The 12,920-nt window shown below is 32.9% G+C and overlaps 2 protein-coding genes across 27 annotated transcripts in view; both read left to right on the top strand.

Moving 5' to 3' along the window:
* Positions 1 to 10,651, top strand: part of Task6 (TWIK-related acid-sensitive K[+] channel 6) — a 123,838-nt gene extending 113,187 nt beyond the window's left edge. For both annotated transcript variants that reach the window (XM_003694530.4, XM_086904004.1), the window contains 4 exons: positions 629 to 784; positions 1,071 to 1,246; positions 1,741 to 2,070; positions 2,888 to 10,651. In XM_003694530.4, the coding sequence (XP_003694578.1) occupies positions 629 to 784; positions 1,071 to 1,246; positions 1,741 to 2,070; positions 2,888 to 3,205 (980 nt within the window). In that variant the 3' untranslated portion in view covers positions 3,206 to 10,651. The remainder of the gene's footprint in view (positions 1 to 628; positions 785 to 1,070; positions 1,247 to 1,740; positions 2,071 to 2,887) is intronic.
* A 305-nt stretch (positions 10,652 to 10,956) lies between these two features.
* The window catches only part of LOC100866500 (uncharacterized), a 64,166-nt gene continuing 62,202 nt past the window's right edge, over positions 10,957 to 12,920 (top strand). For all 25 annotated transcript variants that reach the window (XR_015290891.1, XR_015290889.1, XR_015290890.1 and 22 more), the window contains exon 1: positions 10,957 to 12,642. Coding sequence is in view for 22 of the 25 variants with exons in the window: in XM_086903995.1 (XP_086760121.1) it covers positions 12,511 to 12,642 (132 nt within the window). In the remaining 3 variants the exon portion in view is untranslated. The remainder of the gene's footprint in view (positions 12,643 to 12,920) is intronic.

Here is a 12,920-nt window from a genome sequence, read left to right as displayed (position 1 = left end):
TTTGTAGCCGTTTAATTTTTTTTTTTTTTTTTTTTGTTTCGAATAATTACGCGGTTTATTTCTGGAAGAATATTATTTTGACAACAATCTTAATTAATAACTCTGAACATCGATTTAAAACGTCCTTCGGTTGAAGTAAAGTGGATCTTCCACGTGTTACACAATTTTTTGGGTTAAATGTCGCGTCATGCATTTATGCAAAACATGCTAAATATATAAAAAATATTTGCATGAAGGTCCACAGTCCATTCATGATTCAAAATGGTATTTCTCGTATCGAGGAATAAAATTTGAATTAAGGCAGGGAAGAATAGATCGCGGCGATTTCGAAGTGTAATTTTATTAAAAGAATTTTATTAAAAGAATTGATTTTCTGTCACTTTGTAAACAGGAAATGAATTTCCCCAATTGTTCCTCTGCTATTTATTCCATGCAATTTTGCTAAACTAAGTAAAGAAACAAGTCTCGTTTAAAATTGATTGCATTAAGAGTGCATCGATATAAAGTGAATATAAAGTCGAAAAAAAAATATTAAGGGAAAAAGATATATTCGAATTAAAGGGAATTTACGTAATTTTACAGATTTGCACGGTATAAAAATAATATTTTTCGATGTTTTTGTTAACAGCCATTGAAAAAATGGTTATACGCAAGTACAATATAAGCGAGGACGACTTCAAGATCATGGAAACAGTGGTGCTGAAGACGGAACCTCATAAAGCAGGTCAACAGTGGAAATTTGCCGGAGCGTTTTATTATGCGATCACGGTCCTCACCACTATTGGTACGTTTTCATTGAAAATACTCACATACATGATGATTTTATAAATATATATCCCCTCTTCTAACCAAGTATCTTCCTTAAAAATTTTAAAAATATTTCTATAATGTTTTCCACTTGGTGTCCACTATGATGTAAACGCATTAAAGATTCCAATATCGGATTCATTTTCATTCTATTTCACGAAAAATCGATCCCACTTTGAACTCCTGTTCGAGATTCCTTTCGAGATTCGATTATTAAATTCATCGAATGGATTTACCTTGTCTTTTTATCGATTGATTTCTAGGTTACGGACATTCGACGCCGAACACCATAAGCGGTAAGCTGTTCACGATGTTCTACGCGATCGTTGGTATCCCGTTAGGGCTCGTAATGTTCCAGAGCATAGGAGAGCGTTTGAATAAATTCTCGTCCGTCGTTATACGGAACGTAAAGAAGCTACTTAACTGTAAGGATGTCCAGGTAAAACTATAGATTCTATCTATCCTCTTAAATAATTCAAATCATCGATAGTTCGATTTCATTAGATTTAAAGTTTTTTTTAATCTTGAAAGAAAAGAAGATATTTAAATCAATTAATCGAATCGTCGTATCAGAAGAAAAATTTTTCTTATTTTTCCAATCGACGTAACTAAACTTGTTTATTAATTCATAATATACGCAATATCGGGTATTTTTAGAAAATCAAAGAGTAACATATTCATTAATTCAATGTCTTCTTCCAAGCATTATATCACCTATGCCTGATTTCAATAGCAGAATTGCTAAATTTAAAATTCATAAAGGAAATTAACACAAATTTCCATTTATCCATTGTCGAATAAACAATTCGACATTATTTCAAACGAAAGATATAAAAAGAGAGCATAGAAGCATTTAGCTTCGTACATTTCGTTACAATAACTCCGTCATGGGACGAATCTAAAATCGAGAAAATTTTCTCCTGTGATTTTCAGGCCTCAGAAATAAATCTCATCTGCGTGGTGACGACCTTATCTTGCTTAACGATTGCGGGAGGTGCAGCTGCGTTCTCTCGATACGAAGGGTGGTCGTATTTCGACTCCATCTATTATTGTTTCATCACCCTGACCACCATTGGTTTCGGCGACATGGTCGCGCTCCAAAAGGACAACGCGCTGAACAACAAGCCGGAATACGTGATGTTCGCCCTGATATTCATTTTATTCGGCTTGGCCATAGTCGCCGCCTCCCTCAATTTATTAGTGCTGAGATTTGTCACAATGAATACGGAGGACGAAAGGCGAGACGAGGCCGAGGCTCTACAGGTAAGGGAAACATCGCATCGGCCTTTACATCGTCCATCAAAGTATTGATCATTGAGAAAATATTTTATCGACGGGGGATATCGTTTCTTTCTCGCGTGTACGTCGTTTTAAACAATCGTTTCGCCCTGGCTCGTCGAACTCGAGGGGTTAAAAAGCAATACGAAAAATTAGAATCGAAATTTTCGAAATAACTCTTTGCGGTCCGTCTTCTATTTCCCAGAAGAAAAAGAAGAAGAAGCTATCAAGCAAGAGTACAAATATACGACAGATTAGTTTATTTCTAAAATTGCAATTCCGCAATCGAAAAACTGTAATTTCAATTTCAAGTCTTCAGAATAAATTCTATCATCGATATTTCGATATTACGTCATTCGGCATAATAACATTGAATTACCAAAAAAAAAAAAAAACTCATTTAAAAATTACTTATCTACCATCGATATCAATTAGATATCGATTTAAAAAACGGAGGTGACGATTTCTACTCCACGTCATATTATAACCACGTTGCACGTGATGCCGGATCGCAAAGGGTTGGTATACTCAGCCTCCACGGTACTCTGAACCTAGCCCCGCGAATCAATACAAGAAAATCTTTCAGATGCGAACCCCTCGTGGTGTGATCTCCTCTCCCTTACCCCTTTCGCCGCACATTTCGAAACGATCGAAATCCGGGAACACGTTTCGACGGCATTCGAAGCGTTTCTCTTCGATCGAAACGTGTTCACGGTATCAAACGACGATTGACGATAGGGAAAAAGGAAAAAAAGAAAAAAAAAAAGGAAAAAAAAGAAAGGAAAATTGTTGTGTGACGCAGGCTGCGCAAGGAGCGGTGCGCCTGGAGGGCGACGTAATAACGGCGAACGGCTCGATACTGTCGGGCCAAGTGGGGAACCACGGTGACACGATATCGCTGGACGACGAGACGTCGGTCTGCAGCTGCTGCTGCAGCGGATTCCAGAAGAAACGACGGAGACCACGGTTCACCGTACGTCGCTCGCCCGGTAAGATATCGCACCTGCTGCCGATGCAGCAGCTGCCCACGTTGAATGTGCGCAGTGAGCTGGTACGCCCGCCGCCGTTGACGCCGTTGCTGCAACTGCCTCCGTTGCATCAACACCGTGCAAGTATCTGACGACCGTCGACCGGTGTCAGTGGTACGTTCTCGCAACAACAACTGCCGCGACGGGTGTCCGTTTGAGAGCCTCTCTTCCCCTCCCCAGAGAGGAACAAGGATATCGCGGGGATGTGGAGAAGAGCGAAGAGGAGAGAGAATATTTCTTCGACCCGCCTCAACGAATTTTCAATCCTCAAGGGATCGCTATCGCACACCTATCGCCTATCGATTCTGACGATCGCCTTGTAACCGTTCCACAATATCGTTTGAAAACATTTGAAAATCTGTTTTTTTTTTTTTTTTTTTTTTCTTTTATTTTTTTCATTCGCGTTACATATCGTTGTTTGTTTCGTAGAAAGTGGGAAGTGTATTTTTTTTTTCTTTTTTTTTATGGATATCGTATCGTTTAAAGAAGAATTTTTTTTTTTTTTTTTTTGATTACGCGATAATTTATTATGATCAATTATGATCATTGTGGCACGGTTGTTGCGAGATAATCGCACGAGTGACGAGATTCTGATCGAACGTTCTTTCGATCGATTCGATATTTATTGATAAAAACTTGAGATTTCATCGAGTCATTTCTTTTTCCCCTTCTCATCAAAATTTGGAAACTCGAATTTTAAACAAAGGGAGAAAATTGATCGAAGAAAATCCTAATCCTAAAATAACGATAAGTATATGTTATCCTCCAAAGAGGACGGAATCCAAGTGCTTCCTATATCGTGCTCTTCTAGTATTTTGAAAAAAAGAAACGAAAAGGATCACAAATTAACGAAACGATACAATCTTCCATTGAATTATTTATCATTGCAGAAATGGACGGAATGGAAATCGGAATCTTGTCACGAATGCGATCAGGCGTTGAATTGGTTCTTCAGAAGCAAGTGTTGTGCATGTACAAACGAAAAAAAAAAATAAATAAATAAATAAATAAATAAAAAATAAAAAGAATGCGCGAGTGATCATGTGTTCCAAGAAGCATTAAAACGAACAAACCGTAAAACGAAAAATTTAAAAAAATTAAAAAAAAAAAAAAAAAAAAGAACAAAAAGACAAAAAATAAAGCACGTGAGAGAGGGAGAGAACGAGAGAGAGAGAGAGAGAGAGAGAGAGAGAGAGAGAGAGAGAGGAAGAGAGAAGAAACTATATTATATCTGCGTTCACACTGCTACAAGGAAGAGAAGAGAGAAATATATATTATAAACAAATATATACACACCAAAAGACATATACACAGGATGAACACGACTTTTTTCATTAAGAAGGCATTTTACAATTTGTATATAAATGAATTATAGATATTACACATACGAATCTAGGTGTACGGAATTAAGGCGTTTCGATCTTACGATGTGTATAAGTACATAATTGCGAGATTAACATTATATATTATTTATCATATGAGTGCGCGAGTACATGACAAAGAAAAGAAAAAGAAAAAAAAATCCCATTCTCGATTTTCCATTTAAACAACCAGTTTGATTATATGATCCAGATCGTTGAGAGATCGTGGCCGTAACTACGTAGAGAATTCTAGCTACTCGTAGATCTCGTCTACGCATGGACGCTCGATCGGGTGGAATTAAATTTAAACCAAGATAATTAAAAAGAAATTATACGTATATACGTACATATATGTATATATACACATATCTGTATATATATATGTATAACACACACACACACACACACATTACATACATTATCTAACGAGAGAGAATAATCCAGAATAATCCAATCCAAAAAAGTCGTAGAAATTACGAGAATTAAAATATCGTCCCTTGATCTTTATTATTAGTTACAGTTTTACCTACAAAAAGTCAATCCATCGAGACACGAAAAGCACGTATTTCCGAATAGATAAACGCGTCATACTATAGTCGAACACGAGCGGAACAATTCTCTTGCCTTTTATCGACAAGTAGAACGTATTCGAGTATTTTTAAGACGTACACACACACGCGCATACACTCACACGTACATACACACACGTGGATAAACGCAAACACACACACACACACACACACACCTGGATTGCACACACGCGCGTAACATAAGTAGTGGAACTTCGTTTACCCCTTCACTCGGCCCTCCGAGTGAATTGAAAAAAAAAACGGCCAGGAAAAAGAAGAGACGACCCAACGTGACAGGCATTTTTTAAAACATTTTTATTCGTTTCTTACCTCTCCGTTTCCCCCGTTTCCGTTCGATTTCTCATCTTTCTCGTCATCGTATCGCGTTACTTTCGTTACGTGCCGTGACGCGAGTTCAACCCTTAAAATTCATTATTTAGATCTATCTATCGATCCTTCCGTACACCACGAGCATGGTGGTAACGGGAACGCGATAACGTTCCGTTCATAAGAGCGTATCACACGCGTCGTCATACGCGTCGAATGTATGAAAAATTCATGCGCGTGGATCATTCGTAAAATTCGTGGAGAAATTCGCGCTACCTCATACATAGTAAAAGGGTTGGAAAACGTGACTTTCAACTCCGTCGTGTTAACGATCTCTCACGCTTATCGCGAGAAGATAATACACATAAATATATATTCGTTTCGAAATCAAACAAATTCACGACTAAATCGCGATTTACATGTAATTAATTGTTTAAGGGTTGTTAACGAAAACGATGATCCATCAATGGCCACGTAACCGGAAGTATTCGCGATTCGACGAATCAACGGTACGTTATATTTGATCGCATAGTCGCATACCTATCGGTAAATCTTCTGTTGGAAAGAAAGAGAGAGAGAGAGAGAGAGAGAGTGAGAGAGTGAAAGAGTGAACGAGAGAGAGAGAGAGAGGGAGGGAGAGACGACGAGAAAAAAAAAAATTCGATAAATCGATTATACTCACCGTATCCACCGTTGATACTACGTCAGAACGAACGAACGAACTCCATTTGTAAAATATTAGGATAGGAACAAACAACGATCGATTGGAATGACAATTTTCACGGCTCGTTAAAGGAGTTGAACACGAGACAACGTAGCGAGCGTTTAACAACGGAAACGAATTCGAAGAATCTACGAAATTAAAATTCGCATTTCACATTCTTTCGATCGAGGAGGAATTTCATTTTGTACAATGCTACCTACATGATGAACAAATGATTTTTGATCGTTTACACTAATTAGCAGTAAAGGACGGTAGCCTTTTCGAAATTATGAATAATAATTACTAACTACCCCCCTCACCCCCCCCCTTCCTCCTCCTCCTCCCCCTTTTCCCCCTCGTCCTAAATTTAAGAATCGTGCATCCCTCCCCGCCCCCCTTCCATCCATTTATCATTAAATTAGAGATTTATTATATTGACGTTTAAAAAAGAAATTATTCCCCTGCGAGAATAAAGTTTCTAATTAATCTGATATACATTTTTTTATTCTCAAATGGACGTTATATATAGCGTGTTAAGATAATACAAGGATTATATAAACTTTCAGATAAGAATACTTTATATTTATAGCGAGATATATATCCTTCGCAAAGGATAAGTGAGCTTGTATTAACCCTTTAATACACCTTCGAGTCCGTAGCTGAAGTTGTTCCGTTTTTTTATCGTATTTTGATTTTTAGCGTTGTAAAAATCGACGAGGAAACGATTTACATATACATAATGAAACGCCTGAAACGAAAAAATCGAAGAAAATTCGTTCGACATTAAATACCGACAATTAAAATACAAAATTAATAAATTATGTCGCATATCTGTTTTTCCTTTTTTTTTATTTTTTTTTTTATTTTTTTCTTTTTCATAAATAAATTTGTGACGATTATACGAGGACAGTTATAGAATATAAAATGTGATTTGAAGCTCTAGTCGAACATCGGATTAATAAATAATAACGAAATAATGGCAAATTCTGCTTGCCATTGATAGACAGATATCGATGAAAGAGAACCGAGTATGACAAAAGAGCTTGTTTACATTAAATTTTGTGTAGCTCATTTAGAAAACTTGGACTGGTATAGTTAACGAAGAAAATAAAATAAAAGAAAAATAAAAAAAAAAAATAAAGTGAATTCAAAATGTTCCAAAAGATGCAAGCTCAAAATAATGTCACGAATTATATTAAAGTGCCATTGTTTTCTTATGCATGTTCGAATCCTTGTATTACTTTGGTAAAATATATTATTAAAGAGTAAGTAAAAGATGTTTATCGACGAGTAACGAGTTATAGATAGTTTTCATTAATCAAGTTTCATTAATAGGCGATAGTCTATATAGAATATGATGTGTAATAATATCATTTTCTCACATTTTAAGCCTTCAAAAAGTTTGAAGAGTTTGCAGGAGGAATATTCTTTTTTAATTTATAAAATTCATTTCGTAATATCCATAATCCTTTTTCCTAGAGAATTTTAATGAGACGACCGTGTCAATAATCATCTTTTTTCTCTCATCTTTTATCAAAATTATCGTTGTCTTACTGCAAACCCTTCAATTTTAATTACTTCATTATACGATTAACTCGTACTACGACATACAATTTTCAATATTACTGCAGTACAAATGGCCATAAAAGCAAACAGAATTCAAACTCGATAATTAAAACTCATCTCGAAGGTTTATGTTTGACGTTTCAAATATTCATTTTCATTATTTACTTACTCGTTTTTTTTATGTGAATATTTAATGCCAAATTTACATATTACAATCTCGGTTTCGTATCCCATTTTAATATACGAAAATACTTTTTCACTTGTAAAAAAAATTAAGGGATATGAGTAATAAACAAAACTAACGAAATTTTACTAATATAAACAAAGTCTTGCATACGATAGATAGGTATAGTTTAAAAAGGAAGCTATACGAATAATTTAAAAAAGAAAAAAAAATACAATTTTTCAAATAGTAGTTCATATTGTGAATCGTCAAAGTGTATCGAAACTTAAAACGACATGGAGATTACAACCATTCAAAGTCAGACATATATGCTTCGTACAGACCACGATAGAGGATTGCGTTTTTTCTTATCATCCTTCTCCCATCGATGTTTGATCATTTTAGCTTGTTAAAAACGAGGTCTTATATCGATATGGTGTGAAATGTATTAAAATATATGCATAAATTGTCAACGATCTTCGACCAACGCTAGCTTAATTAGTCCCAGTATTGCTGGATAAGCGAGATGAGATTAAGATTTAATAGACAAGAAAAGAAGAGAAAGAAAAAAAAAAAAAAGAAAAGAAAAAACCGAAATTTAAAAAAAAAAAAAACAATCAGTCGTTCTCTGATCCCCGATGAAGAGAAAAGCGGACGAGAAATTTTTGCATGGTGTCTAAATATCTCGATATGCAATGGCTCAACGATTCACGAGGATAATTTATCATTTGTACGTCTTTAATATAGCGTAACGATAATCGATTTCAAAGAATTCGAACTATTCGATATTGAATATTCAATAAAAAAAAAAATAAAGCGATAAATTTAAAAAAGATATAAACAAATAGAATTTAAACAATTTAAAAGATTAACAGACACCATTGTAATAAAAAGCGCAAGAATTTTCATTCCGCTTGTTTCCCATATTCGACGATTCGATCAGTTGAATTAACGTATTGAATACATATTGGCTTAAAAATTTGATAATCTATTAATTGGTATTTCAAATTTAAAGATAGAAATTGAAATTAAGAAGACGTGTTATATTTAGCGTTGTATAATAATTAATTATATCGATTATTATTATTATTAAATTTCTTCTTTTCGATTAATAATTTCATTCGAATTCAGAAAGAATAGAGAGATATAAAAGAAATTAATTTTTCTAATCTTCGACAGTTAATATTTTATAAATATTTAATTTTTTTCGATTTACCGTTTAGATACAATGGCACGTCCTGTTAATCTTAATTTCGTACAAGAGACAAATTTTAAAATGCATGTGCGTATGATATATACGAATATATTCTGCGGCGTGACCGCGAAATTTCAACTTCCCGCATTTTTAACTTTGTATTAGTAGATAAAGAACACGATGAATTACCATTAATGTTACCTTACACGAATATAAACAATAATATTTGTAATAGCTGTAAATTTACATTACGACAACTCGGAGAGATATGAGATTAAACGAGAAAATTTAGACACACATTCACGCAATTTTGCTATTATTGTTATAGCATAAAATATAAGTAAAAATAGTTACGAATTTAACAAATTAACGATTAATTAATTAACTATATATGAGCATCGAAATAGTGCAGTTTCATCGCGATTTCATTCACGATGCAGATTGCAAGTTGCAAAAGAATTAAAAATCGAGAGAGAGAGCGAGAGAGAGAGAGAGAGAGAGAGAGAGAGAGAGAGAGAGAGAGAGAGAGAGAGAGAGAGAGCGAAAGAAAGAATTTTAAAAGCTAAACGCGAGAAAAAAAACAACAAAGTCTGGAGTATTGCATTTTTGAAATTCTTTTTTATAATTAGTCTTCTTTTTAAATTTTTAACTACGACTTAATTCATTTCTCTGATCAAAGTTTTATCAAAAAAACTATAGTAACAAATTTCATAATAATATAGATGCGTCTATCTATTCGTAAAATAGTTTGATATCGTTGAAAATATTTATTTTTATCTATGCTCTTTATCATTAAATTTGAAAGTTAGTTTCTTTCTCTACAAATTTATAATGTACATAAATAATAACGAATGAGAAAAATTTTATTAGAAGGATTAAGATATAATTAGATAAAGAAAACCAAATGTCATCTATCATGAAAACAAATAAAAAAAAATTTTTAATAATTTCAAATTCAAGATTCTTTAAAATGTACATAGAAAGATTGACGAAAGCTTTTTCAGGTCGAATCGTGTTCCAATGAAATATCTTATTATGCAAATATGCAAGGCTTTCACTTTGGTTTTCATTCTTACTTAAAATTAATGAAACGAAAATGAGAATCTGTTTATCAAAATTAAAAAAAAAAAAAAAAAAAAAAATGCCTGGAAGTATCACTTGCGATAATCATGATTACTTGTAAAATGCGAAAGAAGATCCTCATTGAAAGAAAAAAAGAGATTATGGAAATATAAATCCTAATGGCTTGTACGGGTACAATTTTCTCGAAAATCGAATGGAAGAAGACCACATATCCCTCGTTTTCATGTATTATAAATAATGCACCGTCGTTGCAAGGATCTCTAGAAAGTCCCCCTTCTTCCCTTCCCCCATTCAAAAAAAAAAAAAAGAAATAAATAAAAAATATCGAAAGAAAAATCAATGTTAAACGAAATGATAAAAACTGAACGATCGAAGAGATAAGAAGAAAATAAATACGATAACAGCATGCGTGTGATCGAAATCGGTTCCCAAATCTGCCTGCATACACCGCCACGTGTACCGACGTTTAAGTGGATCGTAATTTGTAAATTACTATGGACTTCCTAATTATATGCTGGTATATGATAATACATGTGCTCTGCCACAATAAAGCAGTTTTTTTTATCTAAAATATATGTCGTTATTTTTTTCTTAATATACCTGGGACGAAACTCTATCGAACAAAAAGAAAGATAACAAAAATTTATTGTATCATATTAAAATATGAATCGAATGAATTATGATAGAATATAAAATACAATAATAACTGTGAAAAGAAATTTACTGAATGAAATTTAATGAAATTGTACTATTATTAGATATTTTTTTATATTGGTTTTTATATTTAATATATTTTTAATTTAAAAAGATAATGGATCACTTTTAATAACGTGAAAGCATAAAAAAATTGTATAGAAGTATAATTATATGTACGTTTAATAGAGTTTGAATTTTAATAATTTAAAGTTTTTATAAATAAGAATAATTAAATTACAAATATTTTTTTTTTTCAAAAAATACTGAAAATGATAGAGAGTTCAAAAAGTAGAAATTGCAATTTAAATCAGGTTATCATATATAATAAAGTTTAATCAACTATTAACAATAGAAAAGACAAGATAAGTCATTGATATCTTTAATAGTGTGAAGCTATATAAATTACGTAGTTTCAACGACATAGAAACTACGTGGCAGCACTGTACCGTTCTTGTTAGTTTTACGTGGCTATGGCTGTCGTGTATGATATTAAAAATTTCTATCATTTTCATATTCAATATTAAAACGTAGACAATTTAATTTCTTTATAATTTTCAAAAACTAAAAATTAACAAATCAAAAATTGTATTTTCATATCTTTTAAAATGATTAAAATTAAAAATATAGGTAAAATTTCAAAATTCAAAATTTATCCTAATTAACGTAAATTGTTATCAACAATAAATAATGTAATAATATTATTTTTCATGTATAAAATTCTAACTAGATTTAATAAATATTTAAATAAATAATAAAATATTTCATTTTAAATTAATAAAATTAAGAATCTTTTTATTATTTCTTTAAATTTTCTAAATTTATTTATTATATATAATTTAAAATCAATTTTACGCAAATAAAATGATTAGAAATATGCATTCTATTATTTCCGAATAACCAATCACATTAGAGAATACTCGAATGTAAATAAAAAAATGTAATTTTTAAAAATAATAATAAAATAATCTAATATGAAATTTTTATATAATTGTAAACTCGACATTATAAACATTATAAATTCGATTTTCAATATATATATTATTTTCGAAGCTCTGATTTATTCTTATTATTCATCGACAAGCATGCCCTGTCTGTTTGATCATGCGTGATTGTAACACGTAGAAGTGGGAGTAATTGTGCATGAAAATTTGATAGATTTGCATTAACTTGGCCGACCTCTTAAACACTTGGACGATCAATCATTATATATCTAAGGCAAGTCTATACAATACTTTGGATTATTACGTATAATTTTATTAATTAAAAATGAAATATAAGATTGGTGGAAATTCTAGCCATTTTGCGATTTAATCAAAGTACGACGTAAATCATATTAAAGAAATACAATTAAAAAAAACATAATCAATACCGTAAAAGTTTTAGTTTTTCTTGTCTGGTAATGATTTAACGATGACGATGTCTGATGGAGTAGTCTACCATATTAATTAATGATGAATTTGGAAGAAAAAAGTCTTCGCAATGTTCAAAACTATCGTGTGTAAAAGCTGTTGGCTTCAAGCGCGACGTGATCGATACGCAATCGTTCTGCCGAGTATTTCCGAAGTTATCCGTAAAGAAACGAAGGTAACCGAATATTAACGAAGTTGGTCGAGGTAGTATAGTGAGCAAACGACGCGTACGGAAGAACGCGGGGTCTTCTCCGGCTTGGATTGAAACAGCGTTCGCGTCTACGGGCGCGGTTTTGCGTCTCGAGCTGGCGTTTTACATGGTAAAATGTCCTCCCTCGATTATCTGGACTTGTGTCGATTATGTCTCGTGAAGGACCGTGTTTCGGTGCCAATTTTCGAGGGTGAAGGAGACGTACGACAAATATTTCTCAAGATCGCTGCCTGCCTACCGGTCAAGGTAAGCCAACTACGCCATCGCTTCGACAATGGCGATCCGCCATCTTGTGCATTTTCATAGCTACATCGCGTTTCTACAATCGTCCACGACTTTTCGACCTCCCAGTAGATGTAATTACTCCCGATTGTTTTAGAGATCGCCCTATAGACAAGAAATTACAAGCAATTCCAAAATAATAATGTTCAAATAGCTATATATTGGTGTTACACTATTTATGTTTCCTTTTTTCTTCAATCTATTTAATTTGTTCATGACGCTACAAATTATTCAACAAAATT

The sequence above is a fragment of the Apis florea genome, unplaced genomic scaffold, assembly GCF_048593485.1.
Source record: "Apis florea isolate Af1SG1 unplaced genomic scaffold, ASM4859348v1 contig_2293_pilon, whole genome shotgun sequence".
Lineage (NCBI taxonomy): Eukaryota > Metazoa > Arthropoda > Insecta > Hymenoptera > Apidae > Apis > Apis florea.
Note: the sequence above shows the minus strand (reverse complement) of the source record. Positions and strands in the feature narration are given on the sequence as shown.